This window comes from Poecilia reticulata, chromosome 14, assembly GCF_904066995.2.
Source record: "Poecilia reticulata chromosome 14, P_reticulata-male-v2, whole genome shotgun sequence".
In the NCBI taxonomy this organism is placed as follows: domain Eukaryota; kingdom Metazoa; phylum Chordata; class Actinopteri; order Cyprinodontiformes; family Poeciliidae; genus Poecilia; species Poecilia reticulata.
The window spans coordinates 27,347,067-27,373,376 of record NC_088843.1 but is presented as its reverse complement, the minus strand read 5'-3'; the positions used below and the strand labels follow the sequence as shown (position 1 = coordinate 27,373,376).

General features: G+C 37.1%; 1 protein-coding gene across 1 annotated transcript in view; it reads left to right on the top strand.

The window, feature by feature from the left end:
• The window catches only part of LOC103476232 (uncharacterized), a 66,821-nt gene that overhangs the window by 28,043 nt on the left and 12,468 nt on the right, over positions 1 to 26,310 (top strand). The window contains exons 2-4 of the mRNA XM_008428424.3: positions 7,743 to 7,895; positions 16,998 to 17,105; positions 24,767 to 24,974. Coding sequence (XP_008426646.1) covers positions 7,743 to 7,895; positions 16,998 to 17,105; positions 24,767 to 24,974 — 469 coding nt within the window. The remainder of the gene's footprint in view (positions 1 to 7,742; positions 7,896 to 16,997; positions 17,106 to 24,766; positions 24,975 to 26,310) is intronic.

Below are 26,310 nucleotides of genomic sequence, written 5' to 3'. Positions count from 1 at the left end.
CAATAGATTGAAGTTCAGGTGGCAATGTCATCGGAGGATTTGTGAGTCTGTCAACAGTGGCAAATAAAGCTCGAGCGTTGTTAATGTTTTTGTTTATGACATCTGCAAAGAAAGCCTCTCTTGCATGTTTTAGTGTTGTGATAGTTACATAGTCTTTCCTTGTAGATGTCACAATAAACGTGCAGTTGACCTTTACGCCATTTCCGTTCGGCCCTACGGCAGAGTTGTTTTGCAGATTGAACTACTTGTGCATTTCTCCATGGAGATTTCTTCCTACCAGTCACAACCTTTACTTTAGTGGGGGCAATATAATCAATGATATCTGAAAGTTTGCACTGAAAATCATCTACCAACTTATCTACGTCACTATAGCGTAAGAGTGAGGAAGAAGAGTAGATTTGATTAAATGTTTCTGCTGTGTTTTCTTTGAAAGTACGTTTTGTGATAGTAGCTGTTTGTCCAAGTGGGTTAACGGATAAAGAACTGTCAAAGAAAACGGCAAAATGATCCGACAGGGCAATATAAATTACAGAGACATTGGAAATATTCACACCCTTACTGATAACCAGGTCCAGTGTGTGTCCCTGAGTGTGTGTTGCTTGTTTGACATGTTGTGTTAAACCAAAACTCTCTAATATATTACAGAGCTTTTTAGCCCCTCGGTCTTGGGGGTTGTCGACATGAATGTTGAAATCACCGACAATCATCAGACAATCATAATCAATACATATGAGAGATAGAAGCTCATTCAAGTCCGCAAAGAAATTTTCCACATATGTTGGTGTTTTGTATAGAGTTGGTGTCAAAGTTCGTTTGTGGCCTTTTACCTCGATTCCAACATACTCAAAAGACATAAAATTACCCAAAGAGATTTTACTACAGTTTATGGTATTCTTAAATATTGAAGCCACGCCTCCTCCTTTTTTGTGTTTTCTATTTTCACTTAAAAAATTGTACGTAAGAGGCATTGATTCAATTAGTACGATTGCTTCATTATTGTCATTCAGCCATGTTTCTGTCATAAATAAAACATCAATATTATGCTCAGTGATGAAGTCATTAATTAATAGAGCTTTAGCACAGAGAGATCTGGTATTTAAAAGAGCCAATTTAAGTGACTTGGAGGATGAAAGCTCTTTAGTCTGAGATTCCTTTAGATAGGGGATCAGTCTGAGGTTTGAATTAAGACCATTGTTTTTTGTATTTCTGTTTTTTGTAACTGTTCTTGTAGTGATCCGGACAGGTATTGTCCTGCTATGCAATGTCGGGGGACCAGACACATTCTGGAGGAAGACGGGTGTAAAAATAATATCTGGACCCCGGTCTCAGACCTCAGAAATGCAGAGTGCTGGATCCTCAGGGAGGTCAGAGGCAGGTGGCTTAGATGAAGTGAGAGTTGTGCCGAGGCGAACCTGTTGATCCATACTATCCAGCTGGGAGGAGAAAGAGTCCGTCCGTCTTTCTCTCAGGTCTGAGAGAAAGACGGACGGCATACATGTTCTTTGTATGTTGTGAATAGTTCCGAAAGATGTGCAAGAAGTCACACAAAAGCACAGTTTCCTAAGTGAAGCTGTGTATCCAAAATGGTGGCTTCTCATCGGTTTGAAAGACACAGATTATCCTTCGGGTTGTTTATTTGTAGGATTTTGTCTTAAAATGTATTCCGAGGATCCAGTTCACTGAAAAGGCCGAGCTCTTTCATGACTTTGATTGACATGACTTTCATGACTCAGGTGTTGGCGTTTCATTTTGCTTCCTGATATAGAGCATAAAAATCAGAGCTGCAGGTTTATTCACTAGCAGCAGCAAGATACCAGCTCTCAGATGTATGAATACATCGGAGGTGTTCCTGATTTATTGTTCCACATCGGTCAATTCAAACAGTGATCAGTTGCTACTTGTGAAATGAGGCAAGTTAATTATGAAAGCTGAGCTGTAGATTTAATAAATACTCAGATCAAAAGATGCTTTTAATAGTTATTATTATTATTGTATGTTCTAATTTTAGAGAAACTAATGAAATGTTTGGATTTCAGTTTTGACTTATTAAAAGATTGTGTGTCAGATGAAAGGGGAATTTAGCTCCCTCAAACATGTTTAGAATCAAGTTTATTTGCAAATGTATTAAGATTTATCAAAGATGTTGGATGTTATCAGTGATGTAGAATTAGCAGAAGGCTCTCTTCAATATCAGAATCACATTTATTTTACAAACGTCACTTTTTTATGCATGTAACATGCACAAGAGGTTTCCAACCTTTACAAATTTCCTCCTGTTTTTGTTGCACTTTTTTTTGCAAGACTTGAGTAAATACAGAAAGCAGTTGTGAAATTATGGTTTAAGTGAAGGTAAACAGGGTTTCCCCCAGTGTACTATAGGCCTGGCGGCCCACCATGCTTTACTAGCGCCACCGCCAGGCTAAGCCTTTCTTTTTTTTTTGAGGGGTTTTTTTAGGGGAAAAAAAAAAATCGCCTCTTTTTTAAGCCGGATTGCAAGTGTTTCTGTTGCTCCGAGCGTTTCACTAGCAGATTTATTCCTAAAAGATATGTTTATAGTTTATGCATTTAAAGCCGGACCAATCACATCGCTGGCCTCTGCGCGTTGCAGCAGCTGGATGTCTAAAGCCCACGCTCCTCCTTTCAATCGAACTGGACACAGGCTGACCGCTATGGATATTTACATCAACCCCCTGTGAGGAATTATGATTAGTTATGAGGAGTTATTGATTAAGGTAAGAGTTTAAACCCACCGCGTTAGCTCTGGTTGTGCAGCTCTACCTGAACCGCAGGAATAACTTGTAGTCGCGCCTCGGCGCCCCGACCACCGGGCTTAGCAAGTTTTCTGGGGGAAATCCTGGTAAATGAAACCTGCTGACCCGCAGAATCAAAATCATTTAAATGGAACTTGAACCAAAAATATATTCTTATGATCTTTTTTTTTTTTTTTTTTTTTTTTTTTTTACAGCCAAGCATTGTTATTGCGTTAATTCATGTTTCGATCAGCTATATTCCCAAAATTAGCTTATTTATGTCTTGCATCATACCTGCAAATGTTCTTAGCTTTGATTTTAAAATGCTAAAACACTCTTGGGAGATCTCTATTTTTTTCAACAGCAAAAGAGTTTGTTAAACTTGCATATTTTGAGCTGTAATAATTAGTTCTAGTAGAGTAAAGACGGAAATGAAGCATTATGTCAGTTTTAGTAGTTGCCACAGGGTCCCTTTGTGTTTGTTTTGGAGAAGTAGTAGAGAGTTTGGCAGTTGAACCAGACTCGTCCTCAACCCCATTAGATGTAATAATCAAACATAGCTTGTATTTCCCTCTTGCGTAGAACTGAACATGCATTTTCTTTCTAATAAATTCATCCACTAAGAAAAGGTATTTCTACTATTTTTTGTGTTAGAGGGATATTCATTTATTTATTTCTTGCATCCTAGACATAGAAGAGTAGAGAATGTTTTTGCTATGTTGCTTAGTAGCAACAAAACTTTCTGTTAAACTAGTAACATACAGTCATATTCAATAAATTAGAAGATGTATCCAGATGACTCTTATTTGTCAGATCAAAAGTACCTTTTAAAAATAACAGCCTTTAAGCAGGTATTAAGCCTACTTTTCTCTTTTCTTCTAGCCTACATTTCTGTTTTTAAAAATAGTTTTGATTGGTCTGATGTAATATTCTAATTTTAAATGTCATGTTTCCATAAACTAAATCATCATAATCAACAGAAATTACGGTGTTCAAACCTCCATTTGTGGGTAATCACTTACTTAGTTTAGTGGTAAATGTCTAAAAATAAAACGGATTTACAGACCCATTCAATAAAAAAATTATTTTAAAAACTCATTTTTTGAAATCTTCCTTCCATTTGTCATGTATTTTATCCAGCAATTCATTGCTGTTTAATATGAAAAGTTCCTGGTGCTGCTAATAACTTAAAATGCTTGGTTCTGTTTTGCACAGTGTTTATCAGATTTCAACAAAAATGTCACTTAGTGTGACACAGGCTTTGACGTACAATCTGGCAGCTTATGCTGCAACTTTTCAGTTTTTCTCTGACAACGTCCACAGCCATGAACATAAAAATATGTTAAGTTAGCTAAGCTTGTGGTTGAAATGTAATTATCATCAAATTGTATTTTGTGCTTTGGTATTGGATTGAATGTGAATGATTGTCATAACTGAAATTATTTGGATGTGATTGGAAGTGCTTTTCTTGATATAAAGTGTCATATAAACAAAACTTAGTGAAATATTCAGAAGGTTAAAACTTAGCACTAGTGTTTGATTTAGCCAACACTATAAAGGCTTATAAAATCCTTAGTCACATGGTTACAGTGTTATTAAGAAGAGGTTCAGATTAAGTCCCTGAATTTGCATGTTGGATTGTCCTCAATACACACTCTGAATGACTAACTTAATTTAATAAGTTTATGACATGTTTCTGGAAAGCTGTGGCCTTTGAGTTGCTATTCCAGATAAAAAAAACCATCTGAATATTGTATTTAACATTTTATTGGTTTGATTTTCCTTCTAGGGCTTAAATGTTTTTCCAAGTTGTTGTGCCATGTTTTTCTTTTCTTTAAATCCCCACATTAAGAAATTCTGTGGAAAAGAACACGCTGGTGATTCAGATGGAACAGGTTTCTGCATGTCATGGCGTTCAGGCAGTTTGAATAAAAGGTTGAAACACGCAGATTCCGAGTGAGTGTGAAAGGATGTGGAGCTGCCTTGTCAGCCTAAACAGTGTAAGGGGTTAATTTTTAACATTTTCTCCCTGAGTTGTTTAATATACTACAATTTCCTGCTCAGAAAGCTGTTTATAAAATGTGAAACTGCTGCCTCGCTGCATGTAATTGGCAACATTTCTGTTTGAACACACCTTACAAAATGTTTTAAGGGGTCACAGCAAAATATTAATGTTATTGTTCCCCAGCTACATTGCAGTTGCTTCCTCAGCAGTTTGAAATACTGATAACTTTGTAGGCCTGTTGGCATTTTTTGTTTTTAAACTGTTGCCATTCTGCCCTGCGAAGTGAGAAATAGTTTTTCAATTACACATTTTTATGTTCTGAATTCTGCTTAAGTACCAATTTCAGGTTTTAGGCTACCTTTTTGTACATCAGCAAATTTCACATTTTTAGGTTCTTTTCACTTATTTAATCAGAAAGTGATCCAATTAATTAAAGACATGGATAAACAAACCACTGTAATTTTAGAGGAGGCCTTCAGGTAGTGATATGTATCTGGAGGAACTTCTCTTGAACAGGAAACTATATATATACATGTTAGAGATGTGCCGATCAGGTTTTTTTCCTGCCGATTCCGATCACATAATTATATATTTTTTTAATCATAAGCACTACCGGTTACATTATGTGGAAAAAGGAACCATGAATTCACCTTAATTTAGACAAAAACTTGTTTTTAATAACTTTTTCCAAGAAAAAAACAAAACAGGCATTGTGCAAATTGTAATGCTATCAGTAATACTATCTTCAACAGACTGAAAACATATGAAGGCTCTGAAGAGGCTAAATAATGCAAAGAGTCAAAATAAAACCTCTCAACATTGCCAAAAAATTCAAGTATAAAACTTAACATTCAAAGGCAAATACAGGTTTCATTACAATAAACAATCCTGAGTTACTGAATGAAAACTTCCTGATAGCATGGCGGCTAGCTGATTACTGCTAATTCTGATTGGCTGTTTCTGACTGAGCGGAGTAATTATGCAGAACTGGGAGGAGATCGATTATTTTTTCAGAGATTATCTGTCTCATGTTAGGACAGCGAAAGTTTTAAAATGTATTTTTTTAAGTTAGATGCTGCAGCTTCAAACAGAGGTTCGGTGTGAGAGTCACTACCAGGTGGAGCAGAAGCGGCTATCCGTCTGTGAAATATTACTACCTGTAGCGCGGAGCAGTGGTTCAACAGCAAGAGCAGAACCAGCGTCTTATATCGCAGCTCGATGACTTAAATAACTTTGCGGGTTATTTGTTTAGCTTTCTGACTGTCATGCTAATCCGGGTGAGTATTTGTAGCTGTGCGCTGCTTTACTTAGTATCTGATCCTCCATATGTCTTTTTTTTACTGCAGTGAGCCTCGATGTAGCCAAACTCCGTCAAGTATGGCATTGTTTTTATGCCATATTAGATTTGTCGTGTTGATGCATTTTGACCTGCTTCACCCCACGTGCTTCAATTTTCCGCCGCAACACGCAAACTTCCCCAGAGACTCAGTGCGTTATTGTTCCACAATCGCTTAGGATTTGTTGCTGCACGTTTACGCAGTGTGAAGGAAAGAGGAGACCAGCTGCACAGGCAGGCTGCGAAATGAGAAGCAGGTGATCGGTTTGTGCGATCGGCAACAAGAGACCGTGATCGGCGATCACCGATCATACACTTTTTCACAGAAATCAGCCGATTATGATCGGTGGCCAATCGATCGGCCTCCTATATATATATATATATATATGTAGTTCATATAAATAGAACAAAAATGTTGAAATTCCAGGCATCACTCTTGTTATAAAAATAGTTGAAAATAAAATATATGCTTGCTTTTGTTAACTCGAGGTAAAATAAAAGGCAACCCCCCCCCCACCAAAAAAAAAAAATTACTTCTCACAAAATACAATAACAAAACGATGTGTTTACCACTCAGCTGTCTTACACAGTTTAAACACCAGCTGGTGCTTGTTGGCCTCCTGTTGGAGTGTTTAACAATGATTTTAGGTGTTGCTATGCATATAAATTGGAATGCTTTTATTTTACCTCTTTACCTGCTTTCCAATGTAGATTACAGGAAACGTGAAATGTTTTTTTTTCTGCTGAAAGTATACTAGCAGATCTTAAAACTATGACCTTTTATTTCTGGTAACTTTTCCTGCATTACCTTAGTATGGGGTTCTTTAGATGGTATCTGTCATGGCCCATAACACATTATAGCACCCTTTCCTGTGTGAACTGGACTGTGATGTGTATTTTCAGTTTGAAGCAAAAACGATCAAAAATTATTCCTACTGCATCTGAAATAATAGAACAAATAAACTGATGTTCTTTGAATCATTTGTGTTATTTTATTATGCAGATTGTTATTATCAAAAGATTCCAACTTTTATAGAGTAACAAAACTAGAATGAGCTATTAGCTACAAGCAATTAATCAATGAGCAGCTTCAGTCAACATGTTTCTGATGTTTCTTTAAAATAAGTTTAAAATGTAAGAACTGTACAATAGAAAATTCCATTGATTTGAAACTGTAAGTATGTAAACATTCTAGTAGGACATTTTTAAGTTTTAGATATATTTGAGTCAAAGTTTTAAGGTTTAGAGATTATTTTTTTGATCTAGGATATTTTTGTCGCCTTTCAGTTTCTAAGGATAGAGTTGACAAATGAATTTGTCTTGCTCTGCTCATGTTTAGTCTATAGTTTTTTTTTTTGTTTTTTTTTTTTACATTTTCAAATGTTACTGAGGTTTGAAGTTTACTAAACAAATGTTTGAAATCCAAACAAAAATCAGCAGTCATACCCTCCGGATCGTTTTAGTTATTTTGTGATAAAACGAGAAGTTATGGTTGTCACACATGATTAACGGGAAAAGAACCAAAACATTCCTGGAAACCTGCAGATTGTTTTAAACCATAAGAACCCCTGCATTCTGGTTTGCTTTAGAGCTGTTCACATTGGTAAGTGATGAAGAGTGGAGCTCCATGTTAACTCTTTATCCTCCTCAGTGGGTGGGTGCTCCCTCCTGCCAGAGAGGCAGCTACGCCTTCTACAAGTCGGTGAGCAGCAGAGCTCAGCCTGACGGGCCGCTCCAGGTGTGGAAGCTTGGCGAGTTCTACTTCATCCAATGTGGGCCAGAGGATCCCATCTGCATCGCCGAGGTGAGAATCCCTTGTAATCCGGACTCTTTCCTATATTGAAGCTGCTTCACATATTCAGACCTTTCCCTTTGGAGGGGAGAGTGCATTGTTCATGACAGCTAATTGGTGATGGAAAAAGTTCTGAAACCTTGTCTTGTCCGACTCCCATCAGACTGAAAAACAAAGATGCTACGTTGAACTCAAAACACCCCAGTTCAAACAGTTGCTTTTCATCAGTCACCTAAGAAGTTACTTGAAACAGCTTATTGTTTGTAACAACTCTCTAAAATACTGTGTGCAGTAAACTCGCCATTACTCCCATCTACTCATGCTTGTTTAAAAAAAAAAAAGTGTTTCCAATCTGTGGACATTTTGTCCTGTTCTAAAGGAGTCAATATGCCACCATTATAGATACATTAATAATAGAGTGAAGGTGCCAGGAATAGAAGAGTAGTAGAACACAATGGAGAAAGTTCTTGGATGCAGAGGCTTTCTGTTGGGACAGAGTGCTAAGCATTTCACATTGATAGATTTGTTTATTTTTATATAGTTTAGCTAAATTCAAAGTCCAAATGATTGAAAGCTGTGAAACAAGATGGTGGCCTCTGACATCACTCTGAACTATGGAGACCCAAGGAGGGGATTGGTGGGAAAAATTATTTTGATTTTCCAAAATTTATATCTTCATAAATGAATGATTTATTGATGAGATTGATTTGTTGTCCATTATAAACTAATCTACAGCTCATATTTGTCTCTTAACTTTAACCATAATAGTTTAAATCATCATACAACTCCTAAGGAAACATTTGTTACTTTACTCTTTTTTGTTGTTGTTGTTAAAATAATAAGAGCTAACTTTAACTTTAAGCAGCATTTATTCACTGCATTATGAGTATTACTGTAGCTAATTGGGGCCTGCCCATAGTAATGCATAGGGAGAGCAGGGACTGACTTGCGAAGCACTGCATTGCATGGCAGGCACCTATTGTGTTCTTCGCCCAATAGAATGTCTGTTTATTATTATTAGGGGCATGCCATAGCAATGCATAGAGAGAGCAGCGCAAGTCAGTCACTGCTCTCCCTATGCATTGCATGGCAGGCACCTATAGTTCTAAACCCAATAGAATGTCTCTTTATTATTAGGGGCATGCCATAGCAATGCATAAGGAGAGCAGTGATTGACTTACGAAGCAAGTCAATCACTGCTCTCCTTATGCAAGTCAATAGTGACTTGCGAAGCAAGTGATTGACTTGCGAAGTGACTTGCGAAGCAAGTGATTGACTTGCGAAGTGACTTGCTTCCATGCATTGCATGGCAGGCACCTATTGTTCTACACCTAATAGAATGTCTCTATATTATTAGGGGCATGCCATAGGGTGAGCAGTTGTTTTTTTACCTTTTTTTTCTCAGTATATTAGCACAAAGAGTAGCACTTCACTGCCCCCTAGTGCATTGCTTTGTGCAGCACACGCACAGCAGTTGGCTGAGGATTAATTACTATAGAAGAACTACAACATGGTAGAACTCTCAGATACCACATATTGGGGCTGAGCTGGCATTTAGAACTACTTGCTGTTTTGGGCATTATATAGCTGGACTGTTTCATTAATCCAATGTGTAACAAAAATGAAGCTTACTGAAAATTTCAAAATAAAAGCCTTGACATTTTTCACATCAGGTATTTCCTCTTTTGTGCTTTATGTGACTGGTTTATGTGACAAACTGCTTTATGTTTATGCTTTATGTGACAAACTGCTGTTACACATTGAATTGGTGTGGTAGTTAAAATGAAGCTTACTGAAAGTTTTAAAATAAAAGTCTACATATTCCTCTCGTGTTAGTGCACCGCCGTAGGCGGTGCAATAGTATTAGCCTTTTTTATGTTATTTATTTCTCAGGATAGGGAACTGCCTTGCGCAACAAGGCAGTTCATTAGCATTAGTACAAAAGTTATCATTTCACTGTCTTTGACTAGTGCACTAGAACTTTTACCTAAAGTTAGCTATTAGCTAATTTTCTTATTAATTAGACATGTTTAGTATACTGAATGGAGCACGTAAAATGAAAACAACATGGTCCTGTTGCTCCACATGCTACTGCCAGCATTTAGGCTAACATTAGCATATTGGCTAATATTAGCTTATGCATTAATTTTAACATAATGAATGGTATAAGTACAGCTTAGTCAACATGCTTCTGCCTCTCCACAAGTTATTGACTACATTGCAGTTTTCTTTAGCATTAAAGCAAATTTTTGGCATCATAACGTTGGGTCAAAGCCGACGGGCACACTTTCGCATACTCCTTTAAAATTTCTGCAGGAATTTTCTAGTAAATATAATTTATTCTTCCGTTACCGTTAATGCGGCTCGTACCGCTGCCTGCACCCCCACAAAAGTGGCATCAAATCGTGTGGCTCGATGCCGAGAAGGGAGCTATTATTTTTATTGGGGATCGGAGTTACAACGGCGACGTAAAAAGCAAAAAACGAGCAAAATTTCCAACTGCCGAAACGCAGAGTGTTATTGAGACCAACTGCCGCTTTTTTAGAGTGAGAAATGGAGTGGAATTTTGACCCCAAAATAATTTTGAAATCGCTCTCATGGCCGCAAAACTTGTACTACTGGTATGAAAGTTGGTCATGAAATTGCACCGAATGCCTGCTCCGGTAAAATGTTTTCGAAATTTCTCTAGGGCTTACGCTTTTCTGTCCAGGTGCTTCAGAGCAAAGTGATGGGACATGACTGACGCTTTATCCCCAGTGTTTTATAGAGATTTTTGAAAAATTACTGAGCTCAGCGCACACCATATTTCTCTCACCAGTGCAATTACTGTGAATGACCTACAGATATGAATCACAGGACTATCGGAGATGACAAATAGCCCTCTCATACGCTTCAAACGGTTTTTGGATCGGCCTTACGGTTCCTGAATGGGAAGGAGTTGTTCGCACTGCTTTTTTCAGTGAAACTGGCTGGCTCAAACGGATAGAGACACACAGGGGGAGACAATTCTTACAGCTGGCACCCTGTGGCCTAATTACCATAGCAATAGAACATAGGCCACAGCTGCTGATTCAGACTACTAACATGCTACTGATAGCAATCATCATAATATTAGCATTTTGGATAATTTCACCTTATGCATTAATTTTAACAAAATCAATGGTGCAAGTACAGCTTCGTCAACATGTTTCTGACTCTCCACTGGTTCTTGACTTCAATTTAGCTCAGCTTAGCATTGATGCTAATATTAAGCATGAGAATGCTTATTAACAATGTTTTCTATACTGAATGGAGTAAGTAATGACCGACAACATGCTAGTGATACTTCACATGCTACTGATAGCACTCATGCTATTATTAGCATTTTGGCTAATTTTAGCTTATGTAACATACTCAATGGTGCAAGTACAGCTTTGTCGACATGTTTCTGACTCTCCACTGTTTTTTGACTACAATTTAGCTCAGCTTAGCATTGATGCTAATGTTGAGCATCAGAACGTTTTTCTTACTTATTAGCAACATTTCATATACTGAATGGAGTAAGTAATGACAGACAACATGCTAGTGATGCTCCACATGCTACTGATAGCATTCATGCTATTATTAGCATTTTGGCTAATTTTAGCTTATGCAACATACTAAATGGTACAAGTACAGCTTAGTGAACATGCTTCTGACTCCCCACAGGTTATTGACTACATTGCAGCTTTCTTTACCATTATTGCTAATTTTTAGCATCAGAACTCTTTATTAAAAATCCGACGGGCACACTTTGGCAGGCCCCGTAAAATTTCTGCAGGAATTTTCTAATTATTTTTCTTCTGTCAACCGTAATGCGACCCGAACCGCTGCGTGCACCCTCACAAATGTGGTATCAAAAATTGCAGCTCGATCATGGGAGGGGAGCTTTTACTTCTGGTGGGATTCGGAGTTACCACGGCAACACAAATTGGGTAAAAAGACCCCCCAAAACTCCATTCACTTCAATAGAACGAGATCCTAAAAATACCCTATTTTTGAGCAATCACTGTCATCATAAATTCATGTAGAAATGCAATTCAAACTACAGTTTGTAGTTACGTCCGTCAATTTATCTAAAATGAAGATTGTACGTCGATACGAATTACGGATTGTCCACAACTTATCTCCAAGCGACCTAAAGTTTTTGATTTTTTCGAAAGTTGGAGTGTGAGTGCCTCTCCGCTAGAATGTGGGAAAGAGAGGATTTCTGACCCCAAAATAATTTCTAACTCGCCCTCACGCCCACAAATATCGCCCGATTTGCCTAAAAGTTGGTCAGGACGTAGATACGCATGCCTACTCCGGTAAAATGTTTTCAAAATGTCCCTAGGGTTTACGGTTTTCTCTCCAGGTGCTTTCGACCGATGTGGCGCGACAGGATAAAATCATGCTCAGACCTATGTTTTTCCATATACAGGTCCTTCTCAAAAAATTTGCATATTGTGATGAAGTTCATTATTTTCCATAATGTAATGATAAAAATTAAACTGTCATATATTTTAGATTCATTGCACACCAACTGAAATATTTCAGGCCTTTTATTGTTTTAATACTGATGATTTTGGCATACAGCTCATGAAAACCCAAAATCCCTGTCTCAAAAAATTAGCATATCATGAAAAGATTCTCTGAATGAGCAGTTAATCTAATCATCTGAATCAACAAAGTAACTCCAAACACTTGCAAAAGATTCCTGAGGCTTTTAAAAACTCCCAGCCTGGTTCATTACTCAAAACCACAATCATGGGTCAGACTGCTGACCTGACTGCTGTCCAGAAGGCCATCATTGACACCCTCAAGCAAGAGGGTAAGACACAGAAAGAAATTTCTGAATGAATAGGCTGTTCGCAGAGTGCTGTATCACGGCACCTCAGTGGGAAGAAAAAAGTGTGGCCGAAAACGCTGCACGAGAAGAGGTGACCGGACCCTAAGGAAGATGGTGGAGAAGGGCCGATCCAGACCTTGGGGGACCTGTGGAAGCAGTGGACTGAGTCTGGAGTAGTAACATCCAGAGCCACCATGCACAGGCGTGTGCAGGAAATGGGCTACAGGTGCCGCATTCCCCAGGTCAAAGGTCAAGCCACTTTTGAACCAGAAACGGCGGCAGCAGCGCCTGACCGGCTACAGGGAAGCAGCACTGGACTGTTGTTCAGTGGTCCAAAGTACTTTTTTCAGATGAAAGCAAATTTTGCATGTCATTCGGAAATCAAGGTGCCAGAGTCTGGATGAAGACTGGGGAGAAGGAAATGCCAAAATGCCAGAAGTGCAGTGTCAAGTACCCACAGTCAGTGATGGTCTGGGGAGCCATGTCAGCTGCTGGTGTTTGTCCACTGTGTTTTATCAAGGGCAGGGTCAATGCAGCAGCTATCAGGAGATTTTGGAGCACTTCATGCTTCAATCTGCTGAAAAGCTTTATGGAGATGAAAATTAAATTTTTCAACATGACCTGACGCCTGCTCACAGTGCCATTACTGACCATGGTATTACTGTGCTCAGTTGGCCTGCCAACTCTCCTGACCTGAACCCCATAGAGAATCTGTGGGATATTGTGAAGAGAAAGTTGAGAGACGTAAGACCCAACACTCTGGATGAGCTTAAGGTCGCCATCGAAGCATCCTGGCTGCATCGAAGGCTGCAAAAGAATTCCTGACCAAGTATTGAGTGCATAACTGAACATAATTATTTGAAGGTTGACTTTTTTGGTATTAAAACACATTTCTTTTATTGGTCGGATTAAATATTCTTATTTTTTGAGACGGGGATTTTGGGTTTTCATGAACTGTATGCCAAAATCATCAGTATTAAAACAATAAAAGACCTGAAATATAATATACAATATGCTAATTTTTTTAGAAGGACCTGTATTTCTGAAAAATGTCAGACCTGAGCGCACATCATATTTCTCTCATCGCTGTTAATACTGTGAGCAAAGTAGAGATATGAATCGTGAGAATATCAGAGATGAGAAATAGCCCTCTCATACGCTTCAAACGGTTTTCGAATACATGTCACGGTTCCTGAACGGGAAGGAGTTGTTCGAAGTGCTTTTTTTGTGAGAAACCAGCTGGTTTAAAGAGAGAAATCTCCCACCCTCTGTGCCACCAACAGGTGCAGGGAATTAATTACCGTGGCAACGGAACACAGCAGAGGAACTGCTTAGAATTACAGAGGAGCTCCTTAGGACTACAGACACGCCATCATTGTAGTTCTAACTATGTCTGAACACTCAGTTATTAACAGGGGGTTGAGCAGAATGTCAGAACTACAACATGGCGGAACTGTCCGTTACTAGAGAGGAGGACTTGGTTGGTATTGAGAACTACTTGTGTTTTGAGCATTATATAACTGATTTAACCCAATTACTATTACACATGGGATTAGTGTGGGCATTTCAAATGAAGCTTAATAAAAATTTCAAAATAAAAGCCTCAATAATCCTCTCAGGTAAGTGATAATATTAGCTATTATCTGTTCCCCTCGAGTTAGTTATATTAGACTAGAAGATAATATAAGGTATAATATTAAAATGTTTTAAAAATTTTGCTAGGGCTTATGGTTTTTTGTCAGCGTCCATGAGACTGACGCTGAGTGTGTCAAGTATAGAAACTCTGTATCCAGCAAACTGTCTGAAAGAGAAAGCCAGCCCAGGTCCAGATAATTAATTACCATAGCAACGGGTCCCAGAGAGAGGCAGTGACTAGTCTCACAAACAGGCGCAGAGAGAGATCTCACAATGCATTGTGGGAAGAATAAATATTTCCTGTGACTATTCATATTTTGCTTACATAAAATTATTTCTCTGAATTTTTGTGTGTGAATTAAAATCCTTAGTATAAAGCTTGAAAATTTTCGAGAAATAAACAATTACTGACTGTCTTTATTTATTTTTTTATTTCTGACCGTGAGTGAGAACACCATGTGCGAAGCTTATAGTCGTCAGTCTGGGACTAAATTTCATTGAACACTGGGTTCAGCCATTGTACTGTTGCAGTGAACTAAATCATCCATAGAAGTATGGTGATAGATCTGGCAAGTGCTTCAGTCATTTCACTTTGGTGATGAACAGTGTTAAACCCATCAATATGTGTAATACTGAATTGCAATAGGCCAGTCAAATTGCTTAGTCAGTGCATCACCGTAGGCAAGGTGATACTATTAGTGATGCTAGTCAGTTCACGGGTTATAGAACTGACTTGCAGGATACGTAGTATTAGCACTTCTGGATTACAATTTGGCTCAGCTTAGCATTGATGCTAATATTAAGCATCAGAATACTTTTCTTACTTATTAGCAACATTTTGTATAGTGAATGGAGTAAGTAATGACAGACAACATGCTGGTAATGCTGAACATGATACTGATAGCAATCATGCTAAGATTAGCATTTTGGCTAATTTCACCTTATGCATTAATTTTAACAAAATTAATGGTCCAAGTACAGCTTCATCAACATGTTTCTGACTCTCCACAGGTTATTGACTACAATTTAGCTCAGCTTAGCATTGATGCTAATGTTGAGCATCAGAACGCTTTTCTTACTTATTACCAATGTTTCATATACTGAATGGAGTAAGTAATGACAGACAACATGCTAGTGATGCTACACATGCTACTGATAGTATTCATGCTATTATTAGCATTTTGGCTCATTTTAGCTCATGCACCATACTAAATGATATGAGTACAGCTTAGTGAACATGCTTCTGACTCCCCACAGGTTATTGGCTATATTGCAGCTTTCTTTAGCATTAGCATTCTTTAGCATCAGAACTCTTTATTAAAAAATCCGACGGGCACACTTTGGCAGGCCCCGTAAAATTTCTGCAGGAATTTTCTAGTATTACATTTTACTGCGCAATGGATTGGGTCAATAAAACATACCAAATATAATTCATTTCATAAGCTTCTGGACAAAGTCTGAATGATGGAGAGCTGATCAAATGTTTTTGAAGAACTGGTCACCGCAGCAGACAGACAGCCTATCGAATCTCAGAAAATAATTAGAATTGGCTTTGTGTGAGTGTGTGTTTTATTTTTTCTGGTTCATCAGCTGTCCACTGATCAGTCTCATCAGCTTCTTCTGCATGGTTCATATGTTTCTGTGGTTTGTTACAAAACCATGCGGAGCATCACAATCTTCGTTTATGCTCTCCTGTTTGAAATAGTTTTGATATTTTAGATCACTTCAGCCTTTAAAACCTTCCACCCAATTTGTTTGACAATATCAAGATACAACATTTTGGACGAAAACTATCAGTACTTACTTCCTAATGAGATTATTTCTCTTAAAAAAACTGTCCTGAAGATTCTGTACACAAAAAATAAAGATGGTGACAGATTGATATAAAGTATACTAATTGGCTCGATGAATCGCACAACAGAATATTTCACCATAGCTGTGTTTCTCTGTTATGTGAATAAATGGGTTGTAAAATAATGTAGCAAATATGTTTTGCGTTTTTTATTTATTTATTTTTTACATTAAATGCAATATATAGAACAGTTTTTGCTTAATTACTGCTCTGAATATGGTGGTTATTTCAGGAAATGGCATTTTTTCAGTCTGTATACTCCATTTAGCGATTATTCGATTACTAAATGAGTGGAAATAATCAAATATTTAAATATTTGATTAATCCAATAAATTTTTTCAGGGGGTTTTAAAATATTTTTTGATCTCAAAAAATGTGTCTACAGTAGCTTCCTGAGGCGCTGCTCCACCAAGAGCAGCTTTTATTCAAATACATTTGAATAGATTGGAAAGCTCCAGTAGCCCTCTAACAGACGACGTGGGTGGTTCAGTGTGAGCTTCCAAATTGTCATCTTCCTCACTCACTTCTGTTTGCCTTTTTTGCTTGTTCACATCGATTTAGCGCTTGAGTTTTGGCCAGAGAAACCATCTAAGTTTCCAGCTAGGTGCTCATTCAGCCAGATGTTAGAAAGCAGAATTCATTACAATGAAACTGAAAGTAAAACTTCACCAGATTCTGAACACATCTTACATGTCTGAAGTGATTTAAATAGATGCTGCATAACAGACGGTTTCTCAGATGGTTGGAAAAACAGCTGTGGTCTGTTTTTGTTGTTGTACAGGTGACATTGCTATGGGAAGATCAGGCTCGGCGCCACCTGCTGGCCAGTGCCCGACTCTACTTTCTGCCTGAGGACACTCCAAAGGGCCGAACCAGGGAGCATGGAGAGGTAGCGCGTTTAAGAATTTGTTGTTTTAGGTGTTTAGAGATAATTGCTATCATTTATTTAAAGTTTTCTCCTCAATCTCTTTTTCATCAACCTAATTCTGATTTTTATTGTCAGTTAATCAACCCGTTATTATTGGTTATCAAAATCAAATCAGATTCATAGTAAGTGAATCTGAAGAGGACTTCTTGTCCTTTCCTGAGAGTTGAAAGCTGAATTTTAAAAAGATACAAAGTTTATTTTATGTCTGGGTTTATATTTATTGAATCAATTAAACTGAGTTTATTAAAGATTAAAAAATATAAATAATATCTAATGCTTTCCACTTGTTGAAGAACTCAAACAAAAGAGATTTTATTGAAGTCAGCTTGATAGGTTAATATAACCAAACAGGCAGTTTCTTTGAGGTTTGGCCTCAAGCTCAAAAAGAAACTTATTTTAATGCAAGAATTAATTTGCATAATTTTTTTTCATATTGCCATTACATGCAGTTTTACAGGGAAAGTTTCAGTTAATCCCCTAACATCAAACTGTGACAGGTAGAGTGTCAGTTTTGGGGGAAAGGGTTTATGGGTTACCTTATGGAAAAAAATGGCATGTTTAAAATAATTTATGAGAGATCATTGGGGAAATATTTTGTTAATAGCTATGAACTCCAAATGTTTGCGTTTGAAAGGACTCCTTGCCATCACCATCTGTAGCTCCCAGAATAAGAATATCAACTTTCTTTCACTAGACAGGTTGGCAAGAACATAAACAATAAAAATAAAATGGCTAAACTTCATGATCTCTTAATTTATCTCATATCTGACTGTATTGCAGATAGTTTTGTTTAACCTGAAATGAAGCATAACACTTTGCAGGTCAACAAAACACTTTTTTTTGAGAAATTTGATTTTTTTTCCCAATAATCTCACACTTTTTCTTTTTTCTAAATGATAAAAATCCAGTTTAGTTAATTCTCTTTTTTATTGTTAGATTCAAAACTACTCTTATGAATGAACCTGAATGTTTCTGCATCTAGTATGTTTTGATTCTTCAAAGAAAAATTCTAAATGATCAGAATCAGCAGATCAGACCACAAAGACAACTGGGAGACTCTAAATGTTCCTTCTGTACTTCCTAAAAGAATTAATTTTAAGAAGAACATGTATTTATTTATAGGTATTTAGAATAGACAAATACTGTGAAAATAAATGAAATGTAAACAATGTGAAATCTAATCTTGCAGCTGTGGTTTAACACTGAGCTAATATAGCCTGAGCTGCACTTAAAGAACATCTAATAATATTACCTCCACAGGATCACTGGCTCCTTTTTAGAACCAAACATCTCTGCACAGGAATCTAAAAAGTTTAAAATCCAGACTACGTTTCCTCCTGGGAAAGAAAAATCAAACTCACTTAGCATCTTTGCTTTGTGAAATTTGGCTTAATCTGCAGCAAAGCTCCTCAGCCATGTCGTTAATTAAAACTATTATCTGATGAGATGGAGTGTTTTTCATCACATGCAGTCTGATGCTCAGCTCCCATGTGAACTGCAGTAGGAATGAAGCTAATGTAAATCTTATGACTTGTCTGAAACCAAATTTTCCACATTTCATCTTGGATAAAATGTATTTGTTGTTTTTACAGGAATTGGACTCTGGTTTATTTTTATGAGTTTTAAGGTCATTTGTTTCTGTGGTGGTCTTGTCACAATTTTTGTCATTTTTTCTTAAGCAGCTTAAGTGATATAAGCCCCTTAAACAACACTTTTAAAAACAGAATTTCAAGAACAGTGCTTTATTATTAGAGATTTTTATAGTCACAGGTTGCTATGGTAATTCCCACTACAGGCAGACAGAAATGGGTGGGAATTTAAGCTGCTGTGCAATAACTATCGATAGCATCAAAATGATGTCAAACTGTGAGTGGCAGAACTTTCTGGTGGTCTCACATCGGAATGACTTTGTGTAGCAGATATGTTAAAATAAACAGGAATTTTATTAAAAACCTTGAATCAACATGTAGTTTTTGTTTTTAAGTTAACAGGACTAAAAAAAAGTCTCTGATTTTTAAATTACATTTATTAATTTGTGAATTCAGTATTAATATGTAGTTAAATCTGATCCTACTGTCAATATGAAGACAGAGTCTTCATCTCTTCTAAAATTTTATAAAACTGATGCTCTATAAGCATTTATACCCACAGTTAAATGTTTTCAGCTCAATTTGGGCCAACGTTCATTCATTTTCAAACGATGATCAGCAGTTTTCTTTGTGGTTTTAAGCTTCAGCTGACAGCTGCCACATCCTGTCTTAGCTGTAAAAATGTATTTTTTTTAAGTGACTTGTTTCATAAAGAGCAGTCTTTGACCTTCATTGAACCTTCTCAGCTGAAGATGCGTTTGAGTGGCAGCAGCTGTGTCGCCGTCATTTTTCGCACCAATGTTTCTCCAAGAGCCAGAAAATGATTGTGGATTCCACCAAACGTTCTCCATTATTACACTAGCATTCCAGCTGGAGTCCAATCACTCAGATTTCCACAATTCAGAGCTACAACATTGCACTGCATAAAAATACTTTTTTCCTTTCTTGGCCTACTTTTTTATTACATTTACTAGCTTGGTATCTCAATCTTTTGTTTTAGATAAATAGTTGTTAAAATGCTTAAATGTTTGGTATAGTTTCATTTAATTGTGTATTTTCTGTGAATGTTTCATTACATCCTACTTCAGTTTATCATGGTTCTAATCACCATTTTGTAGCAGATGACTCATTAATATATGAAAGATTAAGTTCTCTAGTTGAACAAAAAGACACAATGTTGGCAGATTTTATTTATTGGAGTTATAATCTGTTGTTAAAGTGGGTACAAAACGTCTCTGAGTTGCCCTAATTCATTTTCTGAAGCCACAAATGTTAGCTCTAGCTGATAGTTCTTGTGTGGTTTCTTAATGTTTCATAAATCACTCTAGATCCAAAAATATTTAATAAACCTAAAATATTTGTCTACTCTTATATTTAAAACACCCGTTTATGTACAATAACATGTTTATTTTTTAATTGAGTGCGGCAAGTTTTTATTTTTTTCATTTTTTTATGAAGGCCTAAATGTACTGAATAAAAAAAGTCAAAATATGTTCCATTTCCTCAGTCCAATATTTGATACATGAATGTCAGATCTGATACTGCATTGGTTCCGCCCATTCCTTAGTGCAGTACATTGTTTGAGTTGTTAATTTAGTGGTTTTCTTCACCAGGATTAATGAAAGACAAAGGACAGGATGTGTTTAAACTGAATTTCTGTTCTCGGAATAGCTCACTGTTCTGTCAGTAGATCCTCCAGGGTTCATTTGTGTCCCAAGATCTCTCTGGTTTTGATCAGAGCGATCTGATCTCTGTGGATCCTCACAGATCCAAATCAGCTTTCATCCGCACGTTCTGGTGCATTTGAAAACATGTTAGACTAGCTCTTGTTCCTGTTTGAGTTACACACAGGAAGTAAATGTAGGTTGTTTAGAGTCTGTGGCCAAATTTAGGACAGAAATAAAAGACAAATATTTCTTTCTGCTTTTTTAGTGTCTTGTTTTTTTTATTCCCATTTCTTAACATTCTGATTTAAATTAAATTCAAAACTTAGATGGCACATTAAAATGTTTTCCCATAGTTTAAGCCTTTTTTCTTTGCTTATTTTAGACAGAAATAGAGGCCAGAGGTTGAGTTGCACCATATTTTTCCCTGGGATGAGCTCATTGTGAGCAGCAATAGCAGGAATTTGAGCAGCTCTCTGCTGGCTGCAGCTGAAAGGAGGTGGAGGTTCCTGGAGCAGTGCCAAACCCCCGACCAACAAACCACCGGGAGGAGTCGGCTGCAGCTCCACCTTTACTGTAAACTGATTCATGACTCCTGCTTGTTTATTCAGGAACACCTGAAGGACTTCATGTGCAAAATCTGCAGTTAGACTTGTTTATATATATATATATATATATATATATATATATATATATATATATATATATATATGTTTTTTTTTATTTTTATTTTTTAAACGTTTGCTGGTCTGCTGTCATTGGCTGTTCAAAATATTTCAATTAGGAAGCACAAGCGCAGGTAGAGATGATCACACAATTGTTTCTAAACGATCAGCCTGCAGCCAGCCTGCTGCAGTTTGACTTTGTCATCCTGCAGACGTCTGAAGAGACGACGATGCTCATCTTTTTCACAGACTTCTTAAACGTTTCAGACACATTTTCATCTGCTGCAGTGGAGATAAATCAGCTGTGTACATGGCCATTAACTCCTGCTCCACTATATGCAGGCTGAAGCTACACGTTCTACCTCGTAATCCCCTGGTTTAAATGTTCTGCTACTCCATTTCAATCATTCTTTTTCAAGATTTAATAGTGATATGACTATAATAGAATTAGGTGCATATTTTTGATTTCAAGCAGGGTCAGGAATGTACAGGCTTAGATAATATATGCATTCAACTTTACCAACCCATAAAAGATTAAGTGGTCAAATATACAGACATAATTCTATTATTCACTGCAGTAATCTCACTAAATATTAGTCAAGGTATGTGTATAAAGTATATACACATGTGTGCTGATGTGCTGATCCCATTTAGATTAAAGAGAATGTGCAGAAATCATTGTCTTATTTTTGGGTAACCATTCCAGCCTGGAAAATAAAAAAAGACTAAAATGAAGAGCCTGAAATGAGTCAGACCTTCTACCTCTATTGGCAGAAACATTGAATTTTAGTAGTTTTGTCGCACAATAAAGTCATGCAGATGATTGGATCAAAGGAGAAGAGAACAATTCAGGGATGGCTTTATGTAAATAAGCATTCAGAAATGTTTGGTTTTAAAAGATTTCATGGATTCAAGCTTTTTACATTTTTTTAGTCTTTAAATTGTGCTAAATCTAGCGTCTGTTTCAATCTTGTATTAACACAACGGGTTTGGCTGTAAATCCTCCATAATCCATCAAGCTCATAATGTTTCTCTAGAATGACTCTAATGGAAACAGAAAGAGAAGAAAACCTGTCATAAACTTCCTGTTTCATATTAGAGTGTTTTGCAACAAGTTAGTGTGTTTGTTTGACGTCATCTGTCACCGAGCAAAGGGGCCACATCTCTTTATTAAAATTTTTTAAAGCGTAGCAACTTGTTGTTCAAACAGCTGTTTTCAGATCAGTTGTAATTTTCCTGAAGGGTAGAGGAAAATGCTGAAAACATCTTACTTTTCAGTCATATTTGATCACAAAACCTTTCTTAAGCAGTTCAGATTTATCTTATCCTGCTCTCTGTAGATTCCTTTGTGTTCTCGTGTTTTTTTCTGTTGGAACACGTTCAGCTTGATGTCTTCACCTGCTCAGGTGGGATGGAGGAGGAGCTGAACGGAGCTGGTTTATTCAAGGCCTCTAGGTATTTTTCTACAAGCGGAAATCAAAAACGGGAAACTTTGACTTGTCCAGGTTTCTGTCTGTTATTAGTGACACTGAAGGCTCACATTATGAAGAACTAAACAGGTTTTGTAAGGTTTTTAACTCTTGAAGCACTTTGTTGCTAAAGGAACAAATATTTATGACCACAAGTTCTATGATTAAAGATTATTGCTGCTGTGTCTTTGGTTTTTAAAACTTACTCAATGATAAAATGTGAGCTGCACATTTTATTCTTAATGTTTTAATTGGAGAAAAGTGTCCAGCGCTAGCAGGAGAAACAGCTTGTGGTTTTTTGCCAAAGACCAGAGAAATCCTACAGCTGCTAAATTTACATTACTCCATTTTTTTTTTTACATTTTGTGAAGGAGGAAGTTGATTTTTTTCAGAGGGTTTCATGTCGTTTCCTTCATTGGTTCTTGTTGCAGTGCCACCACAGGTGAAGGGGAAAACAGCCGCATCAGCTGAAAATAACAAGTGTTGCAATTTTGTTTCCCAATCAGTCTATCAGACTACCAGATATAAAAACACCCTTAATTTATGGATTCCAGAGTGAAAAACCTCTCAATCTAGAGAAATTTGACATGGTAAAAGTCCATCATATTTTTTGTACAGTAAAATCAAAATGTTTGTGATGATTTAACTACATAAACCTTTGTTCTTTAAAAAAGCACTTCTCAGCATATTTTAATCACCTTTCACAATTTTAGCAACTTGTGTGAACCACATAAATAGGTCAGCATACTTGAGACTTAAAGCACTTTATGTCTCAAACAATATGTACTTATTTTAATAAGTGGCATAACTCAGAAAAGTTCCCTCATTCAGGTTGCTAGCAGTAGGAGAATTTTGTATCAGGATTTTTGTGCCAGGCTGCACAGTGGTGCAGTTGGTAGAACTGTTGCTCTACCAACTGCGCCAAGAAGGCGCAGCAAGAAGGTTCTGGGTTCAATTCCCGGCCCCGGTCTTTCTGCATGGAGTTTGCATGTTCTCCCTGTGCATGCGTGGGTTTTCTTCAGGTACTCCGGTTTCCTCCCACAGTCCAAAAACATGACTGTTAGGTTAATTGGTCTGTCTAAATTGTCCCTAGGTGTGTGTGTGTGTGTGTGTGTGTGTGTGTGTGTGTGTGTGTGTGTGTGTGTGTGTGTGTGTGTGTGTGTGTGTGTGTGTGTGTGTGTGTGTGTGTGGTTGTTTGTCCTGTGTGTCTCTGTGTTGCCCTACGACAGACTGGCGACCTGTCCAGGGTGACTCCGCCTCTCGCCCGGAACGTTAGTTGGAGATAGGCACCAGCACCCCTCCCGATCCCACTAAGGGACAAGGGTGTAAGGAAATGGATGGATGGATTTTTGTGCCTAAATGAATCAATCAGTTAGTAGAAATGCTAAATTGACAGGCTGCACTTTCACTGCTTTCTGCTTGCAGCTGCAGAGACAAACAGAGCAGTATGCTTCTACCCAGTAATCAAAACCAGTAAGGGATTAATCCATCCTGCACGAAGATCAATAAAGATGAAGCAAAACTGAGAAAATGTCTAAGAGCAAAGAACTACAACACATGCTGTGATTTGGCAGATGCTCTAATCCATCAATCTAATGACGTTACATTGCCCACACCTGAATTGAGCTGACTAGTCTTACAGTTCAGTCACATGACCTTCAAATATATCCAGTTTCATTTCTGAACGGAGATACGTAAATTTAGAGGACATAAGATGTCTCTGAGGCCAGTAGCATTGAACTCTTAAAAAGCAGATATCTCCATCATCATAAACATTTAAATCAGCAGTAAGGCTTAACCTGATTACCTTAGGGATATAAAAACATAAGTCTCACTCTTCACAGTGCCAATAAAATTTTTCACTCTTTTTATTGCTTAAAAATCAATCACAAATTGGTATTTTTTTTATATCAAGAAAATTATGAAAACGCCCTTTCACGTCAAAGTGAAATTGATTTCTATGAAATGACATGGAAGGAAAAAAAAGTAACAAAACATACGACTGCATAAGTATTCACCCCTTTAAGTCAGTCACAGACTCCAAATTATAAAATACCCAAAGGGGGTGAATACTTTTTAGAGGCACTGTATATTTCTTACCTACAGGTGAATAAAGACTAATCCTGCATGTCTTTATTCTGTTCTGTTCCCTTCATTTCTGCATGCTTAGAAATGAACAGAACGTTCATTTCTGTTCCAGCAATTCTGAAGCAAATTTCCGTTCCGTTTCATCAGGATGAGGTCCTGGCCGTGTCCAGGAAGATGGTGGTACGTGTGGAGGACCTGGTGAAATGGTCACGTGCCGACCTAGCCGGGTGGAGTGGTGGCCCAATGCCTCCAGTGGTCAAGACAAATGGTGTCCACGAACCTCCACAGAGCGGCGGAGACAACAACGGCGGTGTGCCAAGTGACAACAATGAGCTCCTGGAAGTCAAAACTGAGGGTAAAGAAAACGCAACCGAACATCTGATAAATTTCTGTAAATATATGAGCAGAAGTGTTCTCAGTCAAACCCACTTCATTCGTTTTCTAACTTTTTTTAAAATGATACAGGATATGTTTGGAGCCGCTGCAGGCAGCCAGACCTGGGAAAAAAATGAAGAATAATTTCTGTTCATTCAATGTGACTGATGCTGAGCTGTTTTCCTGAGGAGTTTACAAAAAGTTCTCATTCCCCATGTGTGTGAAGCTGATGGAGACAAAAGACTTCCAGCTGTCACTGCAGTAAAAGCTGCTTCTGACCTGGGACAGCATTTTTATCTGCAGAAAATGTTGAAGACCCTTATTTATTTATTTTGTTTTTATTCTTCTTCAATCGGCACTTGCAAATGTAAAATCTCATTGAAAAACAGGGTCAAGAGGTATGAATGTATTTGCAAGTTGTTGTTTTTTTACTCTCAACAGCAAAGTAACTTTTTATTTTTTTGTTATTAACAGTAATGTTCATCTCCTGACTGTTTGGTCTCATTTTTCCCATCATAAACAGGACATTTTCTTTTAATCTGTTTAGTGGGGAGTTGTGTCCAAACTTTTCAGTGGGGGTGTTGAAATATAAAACAAACAGCAATATTTACGGGGTGTGAATATTTTCTACATGTCTTGTATGTAGAAAATATATACAAGGCATGTATGTATTTCATGCCTTGCATTTCAGCTGTTCCCACAGAAGTATGAAGCAACAGTATAACTGTTCTGTAAACCAATCAGCTGACATCTTGTCATCTTGTGCTGGAGTTTGTTTTTTGAATTTTCAGCTTTGATTTAGAAAATTCCTGATGGTGCATCATCAGGAATTTCTGATGGTGCATCAAACTTCTAAAAGATTTAGAAGTTTGAAAATATTTTTTAACATTCTTTGCATTTTTTTTTTTTTACCTAAATTTCTGATTTGATAGTATTTTTTTTCTGCTTTCAAAATCATGCTTCGGTTAGTTTTTATCTTTATTCTGTACGTGTATATATTTAGTTTTTTTTAAAAAAAGCTACATATATTGACAGTTCCCCCCACTCTTCAAGACATATTTTGACATTTAAGTGTACAGAAATAGTTTAACATCAGCATAAAAGTTTGTTTTGCTCATATTTCTAATCCTGTCATAGGAAACAAGATCAAATATAACCACGATTCTTTTTTATTTAAAAAAAAAAAAAAATAGCTTCTCTCCAGTAGAGTAATAATTATTTTTGCAATGTTAAATGCTGAAGTGTTTCTCCTTGGAGAAAGCTAGAATGTGATTTTATGAAAAGTAAAAAAAAAAAAAAGAGTTTTGGATTGAGAC